At 44.3% G+C, this 17,059-nt stretch overlaps 1 protein-coding gene across 1 annotated transcript in view; it reads right to left on the reverse strand.

Moving 5' to 3' along the window:
* Positions 1 to 17,059, reverse strand: part of NID1 (nidogen 1) — an 82,641-nt gene that overhangs the window by 35,672 nt on the left and 29,910 nt on the right. The window contains exons 4-9 of the mRNA XM_055308785.1: positions 15,965 to 16,338; positions 13,463 to 13,612; positions 8,985 to 9,236; positions 6,476 to 6,676; positions 4,028 to 4,273; positions 3,336 to 3,479 (exon numbers count right to left, since the gene is read on the reverse strand). Of these exons, the coding sequence (XP_055164760.1) occupies positions 3,336 to 3,479; positions 4,028 to 4,273; positions 6,476 to 6,676; positions 8,985 to 9,236; positions 13,463 to 13,612; positions 15,965 to 16,338 (1,367 nt within the window). The remainder of the gene's footprint in view (positions 1 to 3,335; positions 3,480 to 4,027; positions 4,274 to 6,475; positions 6,677 to 8,984; positions 9,237 to 13,462; positions 13,613 to 15,964; positions 16,339 to 17,059) is intronic.

A 17,059-nucleotide genomic window follows, 5' to 3' on the forward strand; every position in this document is an offset into this window, starting at 1 on the left:
TTTTCTCAAGGCCAAGCTCTTTGAGAAGAGTCTCATGACTGATTTGTTAAGTGCCTTGTGTGCACTCAAACAGAGATTATCCAAAACTATCTCTACAGACTCCCAATTGAGAAATATATGGAAGCCATTCTGCTAGGCAGCAGAACTCTATGATTTTTCTGGAAACCTTCTCCAAACCACCTTGGAGGGTCGCCATGCAGTGTCTAACCAACACTGGGCTTGTTGAGGGTGTCATCTATCATCACGTCAGTGTTACACAAACTGAATTACAAAGGCTCATTCTCATTCTCCTCAAAGGCACTTTCCAGGTCAAAATAATACACGACATGATTTGCTTAATGCAATTTCCTATTAACAGCCTAATGTCTCAATGCATTAACACTTTGAGGCATGTTCTAGTGACCCAGAACAAAAGGTAGCCTAACTGGGAATATACTCACATTCCATGGTGCTAATCTGCCAGAATGAGGACTAACCAGAAAACAAAAGCAAGTCTGCACATGACCACCTGTCTTCCAGAGCGGGCACATCAGAGGGTTTTCTATGATAGCAACAGATAATGTAAGGTATGGCTGGTTGTGCCTTGTGAAGTGAGGCAGGCATTCCTACTATGAGATGCTAAAGTACAAGAGTGGAAGAATTAGCCAGAGGTCATGGTACAGCAGCAGTGGGTTGTAGTATCTCCATGCTTTCCTAACATTGAGTTGGCTTATGAAGTTGATGAAGAGCCACATAAAGACTAAGGAGGTACATGCTTCTAGCAGAGAAATTAGGGAGCCCCATCCCTGCATGGTGTCCATCACCATCTTCACGGCCTCAGGAGGGTTCTGCTCACAAGAACACACTTGTGTGCCCATGTGTGCATGTGCACCTGCGCAGTCGCATGTGTGTCCACACATGCGCACACACACACACACACACACACACACACACACACACAGTACCATGCTGCTTCAAACTGGCCTGAACCAGTTCAGTCATTCAAGATTGTTGGGCTATTTTGGGAAATTGTGGAAAACTCTGATCATTAGAGGCAAGTAGGAACAATGTCCCCTTCCCAGTTGTATGTTACCAGGAAGACGAGCCTCAGATTGAATTCTACCACCTGTGTAAAGTCATCAGCTATCTGGCTAAACAGTTCGACAGTCTTTTCCTGTAAGCCCAAGTCCCTGCTCCCTATTATTTCAGATGGCCCACTGAGCACCTCCCATAGAGTTTCACCCTGAGCCAAATAAAGCAATATACTGACAGTAGGATCCGCCAAACTTTATGTTAAATCAGCACATGAAATCTGCCACTAATCAGAGGGTTGGGTTCCAGACCTAGGGCATTGTCCCCCAATGTCAAGGCTGCCAGGCTCACCAGATTCTTATATTCCATTCAAGGGGTTGCTCATCTTTCTAGCCAAACATCCATGTGCATGCCACTCTTTCACTAAGGGAACTTATTTCTAGCACTTCCTACATTTGCTAGTGAGCCCTCTGCTGCAGATTTAAGTGGCTCACCTTGAAGCACTTGACATTCTTATACTAGTTGCCCCTGCTATATGGACTCTTCACTGAATTAGGAATCAACTAACTAATCCTTGGTAGTGGCCTGAAATTTAGTCACAAGCATACAAGCTGTCTATGTGTAAGTGTTAAAAATGAAATTATAATTAAGAAGTTCACTGAGAAGCAGCATATGCATGTTTGAGTCAGTTAAGTTCCAGTGTTTCAGTGTCACTGGCTCATGTTGATGAGTCTCACTGATTCTCAGCTATAGAAGTAGGAATGGACCTGCCACCCAGTGGAATGGCCACTACCAAAATAAATATGTAAATAAACCACAGGAACACGAATTGGCAAGAATGTGGGGAAAATGCAGCCCTTGTGTGCTGTTGGTAGGAATGTAAAATGTTACAGCTGTTGTGGCAAAAAATATGGAGATTCTTCAAAAAAAATCAAACATAGAAGTACCCTATGATCCAGCAATTCCACTTCTGAGTATATATCCTCAAAGATCTGAAAGCAGGGTCTCAAACAGGTATTTGTACACCGATACTCATGACAGCATTATTCACAATAGCCAAAAAGTTGAAGCCACCCAGGCATCCACAGATAGGCAAATGAAGGGGAAAAAAATGGTAGTGCATGCACACCATGGAATGTTATTCCCGCCTAAGAAGGAAAAGTTCTGACCCAGGCTACAACACACTCGGAGGAGCCTTGAGGACGTTACGCTCAGTGAAATAAGCCAGTCACAGAAGGACAGGGACTGTGTAATACCACTCTATGAAGTACATAGAGTAGTCAAATTAATACACAGAAAGTAAAATGGCAGTGGCCAGGGGCTGATGGGGGTCACACAAGAGAATATGAAACTATTGTTTATTGGGGACAGAGTTTCAGTTTGGCAAGTTGAGAAGAGCTCTGGAGATGGATGGTGGTGATGGCACCACTATGTGAATGTACTTAATACCATTGAACCATATGCTCAAAAATGGGGTAAAACCACAAATTTTATGTGTATTTTAGCACAATTAAACATAATTTTTATTTAAAAAATTTTTTTAAGATTTTATTTATTTATTTATAAGAGGCAGAAACATAGGCAGAGGGATAAGCAGGCTCCCTACAGAGAGCCCGATACAGTACTCAATCCCAGGACCTGAGCCAAAGGCAGATGCTCAACCACTGAGGCCATCCAAATACTCCTAAACATAATTTTTTAAAAGGCAAAAATGAAAGCATCAATCTCAACAGAGTTGCTGGAAGAAATGAGACTGTGTTTGTGGAGTATCTACACCAAGAAAGCCTGGGCTCATTACAGTTAGTTCTTTATTATTAGTGTGATACACAGCACTGACTTTAGCTTCCCTTTAACGTTGTGTGTTTTTAGGGTGCCTGGGTGGTTCAGTCAGACACTGGTGAAGTGTCTGCCTTTGGCTCAGGTCATGATCCCCGAGTTCCGGGATCGAGCCCCACATGGGGCTCCCTGTTCAGGGGGGAGGCTGCTTCTCCCTTTCCCCCTGCCTCTCCCCCAGCTCATGCTCTCTCTTGCCCATTCTCTCTCTCTCAAATAAATAAAATCTTAAAAAAAAATAATAGATCTGTGTGTTCTTAAGGTGAAGTAGAGCATGGCCTTGTGAATTCTCCTCTGCTGCTGGGAGTCTCTGCATTGGATCAGGTGGAAGAAAGGGACACTACTCCTGACATTACATGGCGACCCCAGGTGTGGGGCTGGGCACATCCACGCCTGCTCCCTCGCTGCATCTGGTCCTCTGGTTTGTGAACTCTGGATGCCTTCTCCTGGCCTATTTCCCAGCCCCCACAAGTCAGAATGGATGGCCATACCAGAGCAGGTCCTTCCGTCCCCTCGGAAGCCAATGGAACACTCGCAGGTGAACTGAACCCCGGGGCCAGGACGACAGGCCGCGTTGGTGTCACATCCATGAGTGCCGATGTAGCAAGGATTCTGAAGGGCATCAGGGGAGCCATCTGCAAAGGAGAGATATTGAGGCAAGTGAGTAATTCAGAAATGCCGGCAGAGAAAGGAAGGCCCAGCTAATGACCCAGAGAATGGCCAAGGGTTCCTGGAACAAGAAACCAGCCTGCTCCCGCGTCACCATGGGGCAGGATAGGTGAACTATCCCTCCAGATCCATGCCTGTTTTTGTAAATAAAGTCTTACCTGAAACCAGCCACATCCAATCACCTGCATATAGTCTGTGGCTGCTTTTGTGCTATGGTAGCAGAACTGAGATCTTGTGACAGACACCATATAGCTGGCAAAGCCTAGAGTGTTTGTTGCCTGGCCTTTTAAGAAAGAACGTACCACCCCCAACGCCTAGAGCTCTAGTTGTCCAAGGAGGGAGAAAGACACCTGCCCTGCTCCTGCCTTATGGAGCTAGGCAAGGACAAACTTGGTCAGCTGGGGAAGTGCCCTGGGTATGAAGGGAATACCAAAACAGCTAAAAAAGAGAAAGACCTTACTGCCAGACCCCAGATATACAGAGCCCCCGGAGCTCGAAGAGCTGCCATTCCTACCCCTCACGGGACCAATGGAGTTGCTTAGTGCATAGCGCAGGATCCTCTCCTCCTGGTTGTATAGCACAAACACGCTGTCCACAGAGAGCTGCTGGGTGCTGGGCAGGACCGGCTGGGAGGTGTCGTGGGCACACTCCTGGAAGGTGATGGTCTGGCGCCACTGGTAGGTGTAGATGTTGGAAGAGGCAGTACCACCTTGCTCAGGCTCTGTCACGGTGTACTCCCGGGTGGAGGAGGACGTGATCACTGGAGTGCGGTGGCAGAGAGAAAGCAGACAAGGTAGGGAGACAAATGAGGCAAAGAAAAGTCTTAGTCGAGGGCTTTAAAACCATCGGCGGTATTCCCTGTCCAGATGAGAGACTGGATGGAATGGGTTACATAAGACCATTTATTTCAGCATTGGGGCTCACTGTGTTACCTAGATTTTCCATATTATTATGGTATTGTCCATATTAGTCATATTTACTGCTTCCTCTTATCAAGTGTTCTTTGTAAGTTCTAAAGCCTCCCGGAAGCAACCCAGAGATAAGAGTTCTGCTGAAAGAGCACACACTTGAAAGCAGATACACCTGAACTTACACTTTGTACCACCACTCACAAGGTGGACAATCACAGGCCAGTTACAACTTCTTCAGCCTCCGTTTCTCTTACACTGTGGTTTGGGGTGAGGATGACATAATGTATGTAAAATTTCCGGACCCATGCAGGCTAGTACTGTTAAGATAAACTACCACTTATGGAGCACTGACCACGTGACTAGCAGAGAGCTAATGGCTTTATATAGGTTATCTCACTTGGGATTCAATAAATAGTGGCTGCTATGTATAACCCTAGATGAAACAGTTCTCTAATACAAAGAGAGAGAGAGAGAGAGACACTAAATGGGTTTCAATATCAATTTCTGAAAAATTACTAAAATGCTGTGAGCAAACCTTCACAGAGAACAAGACAGCCTTCCCTGCTCAGGAGAGAGCCTGCTTTTGACCCATACTATGAAACTTTCAACTTCCGATTAAAAAAAGAAGAAGAATAAAAGGTTCTTTATATTTGTGTGCTCTGCTGTAGTTCACAACAAAATCCAGAAGATAAATAAAATTAGTATAAGCTGCCTCCTGTCCAGCTCCCATGTGCTACGCTGCCAGAAACACCATCTGGTCGCAGGCTGACTGCAGACTGGGGTCCTGCTGCTCATTCCACCTCCTATTCACCAACCCTCAGCATCCCCAGGAGAGCTCAATCAAGCCACAAAGCCTTGGTAATTAGTACAACCTTTCTGTATGGCAATTTAATAAAAGCCTTTAAAAAGTTCCTATTGTTTGGCTCAGCAATTCTATTTCTAGGAATTGAATCTTAGAAAAGAATCAGAAATTTAGTCCAGACTTTTGATGATGGCCTTTTGACTGATTATGAGATGGGAAAATTGGAAATAACTTAAGCTTTAGAAAACAGAATGGCTTAAATTAACAGCTGTATAATAGTGTGGTATAATTGCAATTTCATTTAAATAAAATTGCTCTACCCAACTGTAGAACACGTAATAATATGGCATCAGTGTGAAATTTCTTGACTGTGATCATTGCACTGTGGTCACATAAGAGAATATAAAATGGGTGACTTATTTAGGGGGTGGAGGATTATAATGACTATAACGTACTCTCAAAAAAATGTATCATTTGATATATATATATATGAATGGTCAAGTAAATATGGCAAAATGTTAACAATTGGTGAAGTTGGGTAAATGGCCGATGGAACCTGTGCTACTTTCAACTTTTGTGTAAGTTTGAAATTATTTAAAAGAGTAAGTTAAAATAGAGATGTATACATATATACATATGTACATATAGTTATATACATATGAAATATCCATGGTATACATTACATCCCTAGGACTTATAAAATCTATAGTGAAATATTATATATATATATATATATATGTACACACAACCCAACATATGTGTGTGTATATATATATATATATACATACACACACACACACACACACATATATATGTTGAGGTATTTTTCTAATATTTTTATTTTTAAGCAATCTCTAAACTCAAAGTGGGGCCCACCCAACTGAGCCTGCCAGATGCCCCTGTTGGGATATTTTATATATAAATGAGGGACAGGCTGAAAGGAAATAATTTAAATCTAATAATAACTTTGCCCCAGTTTTACCACTATGTTTCTTTTTTTTTTTTTTTTGCACTAATTTCCTACTAGTGTGTACTATGTCTGTAATTAGGGGAAAAGGTGACTTTAATAAGCTAGCACCCAGATACTTCCCACTAGGAAGCCCAGGGGATGGCCCAGCCCCAGGGCTCCTGAAGCAGTGGGTAGGTCTGGAGCCAGTGGGGAGCTGGAGCTGTGCCCATACCCCTACCACTCCCCCACTTCCACCCCTCTCATCTCACCCCCCCACCCCACATGGCACTGGTGGCTCACCCCCACGAGAGTAGTGGTAGAGCTCTGTGTAGGGCTCGATGTGCACAGAAGAGCCAAATGGGATGTGCGGCACGTGGCCCTCCAGCTCCGTGTTGATGGTCAGGTGTCCATGTTCGTCGATGCCACTGAACTGCTGCTTGATGACCAGCTTGCCCGGATACCCCACAAAGGTCACCTCGGCCTGGCGGGTGAACTCACCTCCTGGAAAGCAACGTGAGTCATTTTGCTACCTGGGAAGGAGTAAAAATGACTCCTAGGCTCAGGGGTTGCTCATGATGGAGGCTCACACCTCCTCTACAGTTCGGTTGGCAGAAATGGAGCCCGTGATGCTGGGGACAGGGCTGGAACATCCCTGTGGCCCAACTGAGTCATGCACAGAGGAGGGAAGCTGCTTCCCAGCCCCACACCTGCATTGGAGATGGGCTGGCTCAGGACTAGAGCTGGACAAAGCAAAGGACCAGAGTTGGTCTCCCAGCTGTGCTAAGTACTAATGGAGCAAATCTGAACAAGTTACCTAATGTCCCGAGCCTCCATTTCTTAAGGATAAAAGAGTGATACATGCTATCTGCTGGAAACTAGATGAGCTAAAGTATGTTTAGAAGTGCTCTGCCAAATGTCAAGCTTTCCAAGATGTTAATTATGGTGATAACTATTGTAACACTTCAGTGTGCCAGTCAGGATGGGTGAGTTGCTCAGGGCAAACCATTGCCAATACCAGAAACCACCTGGGGAGTACTTACTAGGGGTGTTGGCTCAGGAACTCCCCTTGGTCTGTGCCAGGCTGCAGCCCCAAAAAGGCAGCAAAAATACTTCTCCTTCCAGCTTCTTTTCCTTTCCACATATGCATACTCCCATTACAGCTGGGGTGCTGGCACACTATGGACTCAGGGCTAACTCTGGCCACTCAGGCCCACAGCCCTTGAGCCAAGAATGCTCTTTACATTTTTAAATGGTTTATTAAAAAGTCAGAAGAATAATATTTCGTATTACATGTTATCATATATATTTCACATATATACTATGTGAAAATTACATGAAATTTACATTTTAGTGCCCATTAATAAAGTTTCATTAGGACACAGCCACACTTGCTCATATGACATATTATTTATGATTGCTTTTGCTCTGTGATCACTTAACAGAGTTGAGCAGTTACAACAGAGGTCATATGGCCTAGAATATTTAGGCAAAGCAAATGTTTACTATCTGCCCATTTGCAGAAAGTGTGACAACTCCTGCTTTATAGTACCCAAGTCCCAGGAAGATGTCCAAGTGCTAATCCACGTCCTGGGACATTTAAGGACCACAGTAGTAAAAGAGATTTACTGTGGTAGGAAATTTGTAAAGACTCCCTCAACCCTGCTGAAGTTGACGTTGTTACAAAATACCACCAGTTTAAATGAATCCACAGAGAGAGCAACACCAATTTGAAAACCTGTGCGGGGATGGAGTAGCGTCTGTGGGTCTGACTGCAAATCTCAGCTGTCAGGAAAGAGCATGTTTGCATGAGAACGTGAACCTGGTTATAATACTCAGAATATATATGCCTGAAGGATAGAGAAAAAATATTAGGCCATACAGTTGATATCTCATGGGTAGGTCCACCCTTTTTCAAATATGTATCCTCTCCTTTCTTAAATGGCCACATTGCAGGAAACTATGTATTTAATGTCCCATGACTTTTGGAGGGTTACCATGGCAAAGCCTAGAGACCCTGCTGCACGACCTTTTCACAATAATGCCATGGTTGAGGCTCCAGCAAGGTGAAGAGGTGGGGGAGAAAACAGATCTAGGTAGTCAGAAGCAGCAGATGGGTACCAGTGACCCAGAACAACAGGCTCCAAATCCTGGAAGTGGCTAGAGAGGAAGGACACGACACAGTCTCTTAAACCCAAACTATTCCAGGAAAAGGCCTCCAGCATGCACAGGGAAGCTGGCCTCAGCAGAACATGGGAGAGGCCATGACCACACTACAGAAATGTCCCCCCAACCATCTGCCCCCGGGTCTGCTAAAGACTGCACTGTCCCTGATAGGGCACAGCCTCTGGGAAAATTAGGTTTTCTAAGACTCAGGAGGATTATGTTTATCAGGCTTAATTCACTAGCTAGAAATAGCAGATTCCTTTTCTCCAAGCAGATGCTAAAGAAATGTCAAATATCAGATCAGATTGGTTGGGAATTTGAGGCAGGCTTGATAACAAAAGGAGGGAGACTGTCACAGCCCCACACTTTGGGGTTTGAGGATGTATGAGATGACATCATTTGCTCTGCTGGAGACTTCTAACTCACCATGAAATCACTCCCTGATCAAAATCCATTCTAGATAGCCTTCGTGAGTACACGTTCATGAAAAAAAAGTATTGACCATTTTACCTCAACATCTTAGGTCTAGAGCCACAAAATGCTCATCAGTAAGTGTCTGCAAACCTAGAGTTTCCTTACTATTAACCCCCAGGCCTCCCAGGCACACCTGTGGGGTCCACTGATTTTGCAGTTGAAGATAAATTACCTGTTATGCTGAACCCATTCTTGAATGCATCCTGTTCCACTGCAAACATCCATCCAATGATACCTCCGATGGGGGCCAGAGGAAGCAGAGAATAGCCTACGGTCTCGGGAATGGTGCTGATGGCTGTGTAGGAGCGCCCGTGGTTCATTACCACGTAAGAGTGGAGGTCGGTGTTCTCAAAGACGATGGGAACTGGGTTGTTCCCCACAAAGATCCTTCCTTTCACCTTGCCATTAACTCGCTGGGGGGAACCTGAGCAAGAAACAAAGAAGCCAGCTTTTTTTTTTAAAGATCTTATTTATTTATTCATGAGAGACACACACAGAGAGAGGCAGAGATATAGGCAGAGGGAGAAGCAGGCTCCCTGCGGGGAGCCCAATGCGGGACTCAATCCCAGGACCCTGGGATCATGCCCTGAGCCAAAGGCAGACACTCAACCACTGAGCCATCCCGGTGCCCCAGAAGCCAGCCTTTTAAAAAAGAGTAACATGCCTGGTGGGACCTGTACTCTAAAGCAAAGAGATAGAAAGGCATTGGGGTAAAGGGCTTTGGGATCATTGAGAGCAGTTGCCAGGAGGACAGTAGTCACAACTGTCTGTGAGCATTCGAAATTCCAACATCCTTCCTCTGTCCCATGCTGATCCATAATGGACAGCACAGAAGTAGCCCCAAGGGGAGTCACTGTGTGATGAAGGAGCTTCAGGGTCAAATTAAATCATCTTAGGAGAACGGTGTCACGAGTGATCTAGAACTAGGTGATCCTATCACTGATCACTCTTAGGTGTATAAGGGACGGAATTCCTAATTTCACTGGGTAGTCCTGGGAATCTGGGACATTTGGCAGCCTGATCTATCACACACCTTAATACACAGCTCTGGCTCAAATATGGTTCTATCACTGAGAGTGAGGACCGTCTGGGTCCCGGAGCTCCATTCAACCCAAGCTCCAACAGATGTGGGCACTGCAGATGTCACGGGACACACAGACATGGCCTCTGGCCCAGGATCGGCTCATGGACTGGGGTGTGTTTGTGGTTGACTGTTGCATTCAGAAAACTGGGAAAGATGTGAAACCTACTGTGGAAATGTAAAAGCCTTCTTCACAAGTTACCAAAGAATATATATAGAATAGTTTTTGTTTTAAAAACACACATTTAATAATAACACACATTTAATAATAAATGTTAGCATATACCTTGGGGAAAATACAAGAAGAGATATACACAAAACTGCTAACAGGGGTTAACTCAGGGCAATAGGGTAAACTTTCATTTTTCTGTAATACGTGCCTCTATGCTTTGTGAGTATTTATAACTTGCATACATTACTGTTTAATCAGAAAAATGTAAGATCTAAAGAAATTAAGTCGTTTTTGCATTCAAATAAGAAAACTGAAGGTTACCACATGACCCAGAAATTCCAACTCCTAGGTGTCTTCCCAAGAGAGCAGGAAACATATGTCCATACAAAAACTTGTACACAAATGCTCTTAGTAGCATTATTCATAACGGCCAGGATATCCGCTGCTTGGTATAACCACGCAACAGAATACATAGCTAGAAAAAAAAAGGAATAAAGTCCTGGTATGTGCCAAAACAGGGATAAGCCTTGAAAACACCAAGTGAAGTGAAAGAAGTCAGACACATAAGGTCACATATCGTATGATTCCCTGGAATGAAATGGAAATATTTTGGAAGAGGATAAGCCATAAGGGCAGGAAGTAGATGAGCTGTGGAGAGGGGTTAGTGGATACAGTGTTTCTTTCTGGACTGATAAAAATGTTCTACAGCTAGACAGAGGTGACAGCTGCACAACTTAGTGAGACTAAAATCCAGCAAACCATGTACTCTATTTTTTAAAAATATTTTTTTTATTTATTTGAGAGAGACAGAGAGAGATAGCAAGAGAGCAAGAGCGGGGAGGGGAGAGAGAAGCAGGCTCCCCAGTGAGCAGAGAGCCCAATGCAAGGCTCAATCCCAGGACCCTGGGATCATGACCTGAGCTGAAGGCAGACCCTTCACTGACCAAACCCCCCAGGTGCCCCAAACTGTGTCCTTTAACAAGGATGTTAATTATATCTTTAAGAAAACTGAAGGAAGGGATCCCTGGGTGGCGCAGCAGTTTGGCGCCTGCCTTTGGCCCAGGGCGCGATCCTGGAGACCCAGGATCGAATCCCACATCGGGCTCCCAGTGCATGGAGCCTGCTTCTCCCTCTGCCTGTGTCTGTGTCTCTGCCTCTCTCTCTCTCTCTCTCTCTCTCTCTCTCTCTCTCCCTCTCTCTCTCTCCGTGTGACTATCATAAATAAATAAAAATCAAAAAAAAAGAAAGAAAGAAAGAAAACTGAAGGAAGAGGTAAATAAATCACTTTGGACTGTTCAGGTTTGATGCAGAATTAAATTCGATCAGTTATTGATTGCACATACTTTCTCTTCATAGATTACCAGGGACAGGACTTTCAGATCCACCCAGCTCCTTCACCTGGCCTCAGCAGTTTTCTGCACCCAGAAAGTTCTCAGTAAAGTCTGTTGAATAACACTGGACACAGGGGCTTGCACCTGAGCATCATCGCTCATGATAAGAAAACCCTCTGCTATGTTCACTATGCCCAAGCTGTTAAACAGGGTCACTGACAAGCCAAGACATACTTGACACACACAGTGTTTCAGCACACAAACTGTGTCATTACATTGGGGAATGCTATGAAGTTGGAAGACTAATATCGAAAAAATGCATCCCCCAAACAATTACAGAAACAAGCAAGAAAGCCAAGTGAAGGAAACCAAACAAATTTTTTCCACCAAACCTTGAGCCAGAAAAATGTTTCAAAAGTAGCAAGAATCCAACAAATATGCAAACCACAGAAGTATTATGGGGCGGGTATATAATGTCAAAATATGCAGCTGAACAGTTTCTTACATCTAAGCTTGTCACCAAACACAAACTGCTCAGCATTTCCAGCTCTGATACTTGGCATGGAAAGAGGGAAGGAGAGGTTGCTCTTTAAGAATAAGCTTTCATTGTAAATTCTGGAAGTTTCTCTCCGGGTGAGAGATGTACAAAAGCCAAGCCAAAAACAAGAAACAGAGGCATACCATACTACCTGGGGTGGTGGGATTTAAAAGAAAACAGAAAACACACTTACAGAAGTTCAAAACATTTCCCCAAATTAACATGAAAGGTATACATAATCTTCTTTCAGCAGATGGTATTTAACAAAACTCCCTTTATCTCACTGCGATCTAGAAGGAAACGGGTTTTTTTTTTTAGCAAATTAAAATAACTGATTTCACTACAGCTATGGCCAGGGATGTGAAAAACAGAAACTGTTCCTCCGAGTTTCAATTAGTTAAATTTTGCAAAGTAGTTGAGTTTCTTCAGCACGAAGAAAATGACCAATGAGTGACAAGTGAGGTGATGTAGCACCTAAAAGGACCAATGTTCAGTATGGTAGGGTTTTTGTGGCTTTTGTTTTAATTTTAGTCTATGCCCCCAGGCTCCCAGAGGTCTTACTCTCTGAGTAAACAACTATTCTCTTACCCCTCTAGACTTCCACTGAGAAGTTTGTTCTGCTCACCTGAGAGCATCAAGACTGGTTGGTCCTCTTGGGGGTAGAGCTTAGAACTGATATTGACCCACAGCTGAATCCATTTTAGAGTCAGCCCCACAATGGTTTTGGTGCTCCAGAATTAACTGGTGTACCCCTTACGTTCCGCCATCATCATGCAGTGATTTCAGAGGCATGAAGAGAGGACAGTGGGAAGGGATGGGTGATTGGAATATACTTTTCCCTACTACAAATTTTGGTCCATGTCTGCCCACCATGGCTCTGCTGGAGTTAACAACCATTAGGACAGTCAGGCCTGTGATCAATGCCACATGGGAGGTTGGAAAGAAATGGAAGAAAATGAGAGGCATTAACAATGCCTGGCTGGTCCAGGCTGCATTATTTAAACACTTCAGCCTTTGTCCCATGTTAGGGGCCGTTGTGAAGATGGGCTCCCAAGGCATCAAGATGGAGAAAAACATAGCACAGGAAAGAAAGAGACCTCACTTTATTAGAAAAGTGGGCATTCCCTGAGAAAAGCCCTTTAGAGGAGTATGAGAAAAATGGGAATGAGATATTAAATATCATTTTAGATCTAGTATCTACTAAAAACACTACCCACCTTTAGAGACGTAGCCAACATTTCAAAACAAACACCATAACAAAAACTCCACTCCCTCCTTCTCCCCACACAAATGGGACACATCAAAGCCAAATACCTCATTCTTTTCTGAGAGAGAACAAGAGTGAGCAAGAGAGCACAAGCAGAGGGAGAAGGAGAAGGAGACAGAGAGAATCTCAAGCAGGCTCCATGCCCAACGTGGAGCCTGACACCAAGCTCGATCGCACAACCCTGAAATCATGACCTGAGCCAAAACCAAGAGCGGGACTCTTAACTGACTGAGCCACCCAGGCGATCCCAAAGCCAAATACCTTCTGCAACACATTGCCGGCCATTCCCAGTATAGCCCGCGACACAGCTGCAGCAGAACCCCGTGGCAAAGTCCCTGCATTCGGCATGCACAGAGCACTGGTGTCTGTTGTTGGCACACGTCTGGCGGGAGTCCGTGTTGTAGCTGAACACTGTTCAGAGAAAACACAGCACACCTGTAAGCACCCTGCATGGCGGTGGACCAGGCTTTATTATACTGTGTGCACTTGAGCCTCCCAGGAATTCCCACCTGCTCTAGTAGTGCTGACTACTTGTAGCTACTTAAGTCATATTGTGGCTCCTGTACTCAAACCACCAAGGCAAATGGGTCTAAAAGGAGTTTGAGAAATCACAGGAGTGAGTTATTAAAAAATGCTATAATCCAATGTACTGGATCACTGAATCAATATTATCACTGTATCCCTACTAGGTTACTGCCACCCAACATCAATCCATGTAATATAGTCAGATCAGCTTCACATTTTGGGACATATCTTTGATTTTTTTTTTTTTTTACTATCTTATTGTGGTAAAAAAAAAAAGATATATATATATATATATATAATAAAATTTCTCATTTTAATGACCTGAAAGTATTTTTAAAACTTCCCCATTCTTCTCCCAGGGGAAAACTCTGAAGCTCTTATACTGAAAAGCTGACTAGAAATAATTCCTTAGTCATACTTGGTCTAAAGGTCTTTGACTCAAAAAAACAAAAAGAATTTCTATTTCAAATTCCTACTTCCCAGCTTCGTTTTGTTAGAATTATGAACTGGCTCATTAAATTTAATAATCCACAGCAAATTAATTTGGAATCAGGTTCAAAAGCACATGGGGAGACATTTTAGAGGGGATAATGATCCAATTTGTGATTGACTGTGACAAGGGCAGATAAAAGTAAAGTTTAACGTCAGGTCAATTTGATTAGTCTACAAGCTCAGAAGGGAATTTCCGGTGTGTAAAGGTGGCGTTTGGAGCTCGGAACACTAGGACCTTGAGCTGAACACACAAAACGTGACTGGTTGCTTCAGCTCCAGCTGCGGGCCTGGCTCCCAGTGGGTCCCTTACTGCCTGCGTATCTGTGAGTGACTTTTCAAATAACACCAGGAATATACTGCTGACTATAGAAAACTGACCCTTCTACTAAAAACAGGGAAATAAAACCATGGGATGGAGGGACAGAAAAATATCTGTTTTAGGCACATTTGGAGTTCAAATTGAGGCTTTTTACCAGTACCAGGTAATATACCACCCCGAGTTGCTGGTGCTAGCTATGATCTCATTTCAAAGTGATGGCTTCACGGATGAGAAATTCACAGACACCTAGACAGGGGAAAAGCAGGATAAGACTCCAGACTCAACATCTGTGAGTAAACATAACCCCACATGTCTGGGGGACACCAGTCTGGAAGCAGCTGTAAGAGCAGAGTGTTGTTAGCATTGCCCCAGGAAATCCAGGGTGGATGGAGCCTGACACTGGGCTCAATCTCACAACCCTGAAATGAGACATGAACCCATGTTCTCATCATGCCATAAAGGGTAACTTCTCTATTTCTGTGCCTTAGAAGTAAGTAAGCACATTCTCCCTGGGCCACCAGATCTTGTGCAGGTTTGGGGATACTCCAAAAAGAACAAACATTTATAACGACTGCTATGAAACAAATCAGAAAATGTAAGGAGAAATAAAAATTGAGTGAATAATGTGCAATGGAGTCGATTTTTCTGGGGGCCTTATAAATTCATAGTAGAAGCAGGAAAGAGTCACAGTAAACATCATTTAAAGGCTTAGACTATCTCATGTAAATGAATGTTAACAGATCATATGTCAACCTGCTGAGCAAAACATAATTAACACAGTTTAATTTGAACATCTTTTATAGGACAAATCAAAGCATGCAAGAGCTCAAATGGTTTTCCTTCAAAATAGAGCAAAAACCCGACAGAATATGGTTGGCTAGAAAAGATTGTATTTTAAAATTATCTTTAAAAGGGGATCTATTTGTTTTGTATTTTGAAATCTTTAAACCCAGATTGTTTTGTATTTTGAAACCAACCCTGAAGCTGACAGGACTGGGGAGGAAAAATAATCAACCATCTTCACGCCAAAACCAAGAGGAAATAGACGTCAAAGATAAACTGCGTAAGTAGCCCAAGAACCTTCCAAAATGTTTTTTCAGGTGTGTGAATATATTTCTGATCCCAGAAGTCACAAATAAGAAAATCTGACTTTCAAAATACTTCCAAAGCCCTCTTCTCTTTCAAACAGACAAAAGGAGTCAGAGGAAACTTGAAAGAGCACCCGCTCGGCAGTTCCTGTGACCACAACCTTAATCCCCAAAGATCCCTTGGAGTCTCTGAAGCCACCAGGCCCATCCAGCAAAGTTCTACAGCTGCGATGGCCACCCCTACTTCCCCAGGTCTCAACCTTCCAAACTGCCATATAAGGCACACAACTGACCCCCTCCTGTCCTGGGACATGCCAGCTATAACGTAAATGGCCGTACCAACTCCTGTCTCCTCAACCTCGTCCACGTCTATGACCTGTGCATGCTGCTGGGGAAATGTCTCTGCTGGTGGCTGGAAAGACCTGGTCCTCTCCGTGGGAGGTCCGGGGTGTCTCTCAGTGGGCAGGCGGCGGGGGGAGAGGACACGGGGCATGCTGTAGGTGCCAGGGTCTCCCCTCCTCGGATCCTCATAGGGGAAGGGTGTCGTGCTCACGTCCCCCAGGCCCAGATGGGTCACCGATTCATAGTCTTCATCATCATACTCTGCTCCGTCATCCAGTCCAAGGCTCACGTCGGAGGGCACCACGCCGCTGGCTGTGGCTGGACTCCCGATCTCGAACACCCAGACGCCCTGCTGCCCAGAGTTGCTGCTCCTAGAGGAAGGACAGACTTCTTAGAAACAGGCCAGCAACCCACAAACTTCCCCCACTAACAAAGCAGGAGGAGCCCTTAGAATCTGCATGTCAGCCTGGAACACACTGCCTACTTTGTCTGAGTCTTTGGTTCTGGCATAAAGCTCCTAAAATCCTGCTAATCTCTGCAGTGTCTCTTGTATGCTGATGAGATGAGCGGTGGCTGGGACCCCAGAGATCTTCAGGATGAGGGCGGGACAGCAAAAAGACCCAGGCATGATTAGAGGGTTGGAGCTTTCAGCTCCACACCCTGACTTCGAGAGAGGGGAGAGGAGTTGGAGACTGAGTGAATCACCAATGGCCAAGAAGTTCATCAATCATGCTCATGTAATAAAAACCCTTAAACAATGAGGGTGGGAGAGCTTTGAGGTTGGTGAGTATAGGACATGCAGAGCTGGCATGGAAGCCTCAAGTCCCCTCTGCCTCTGATACCTTGCTATATGCATTTCTTCTACTTGGCTGCTCCTGACTTGTATCCTTTAAAATAAACTGGTGATAGTAAGAAAAGTGCTTTCCTGAGTTTTGTGAGCCATTTCTAGCAAAATTATAGAACTTGGCAAGGAGTCACAGAAACCCCTAATTTATAGCCAGCTGATCAGAAGTAGAGGTGGCAATGTGGAGCTTCCCCATAGCTTACATCTGAGGTGGGTGCAGTCTTGTGGAATCAAACCCTTAACCTGTG

Source organism: Nyctereutes procyonoides, unplaced genomic scaffold (genome assembly GCF_905146905.1).
Source record: "Nyctereutes procyonoides isolate TBG_1078 unplaced genomic scaffold, NYPRO_anot_genome, whole genome shotgun sequence".
In the NCBI taxonomy this organism is placed as follows: Eukaryota; Metazoa; Chordata; class Mammalia; order Carnivora; family Canidae; genus Nyctereutes; species Nyctereutes procyonoides.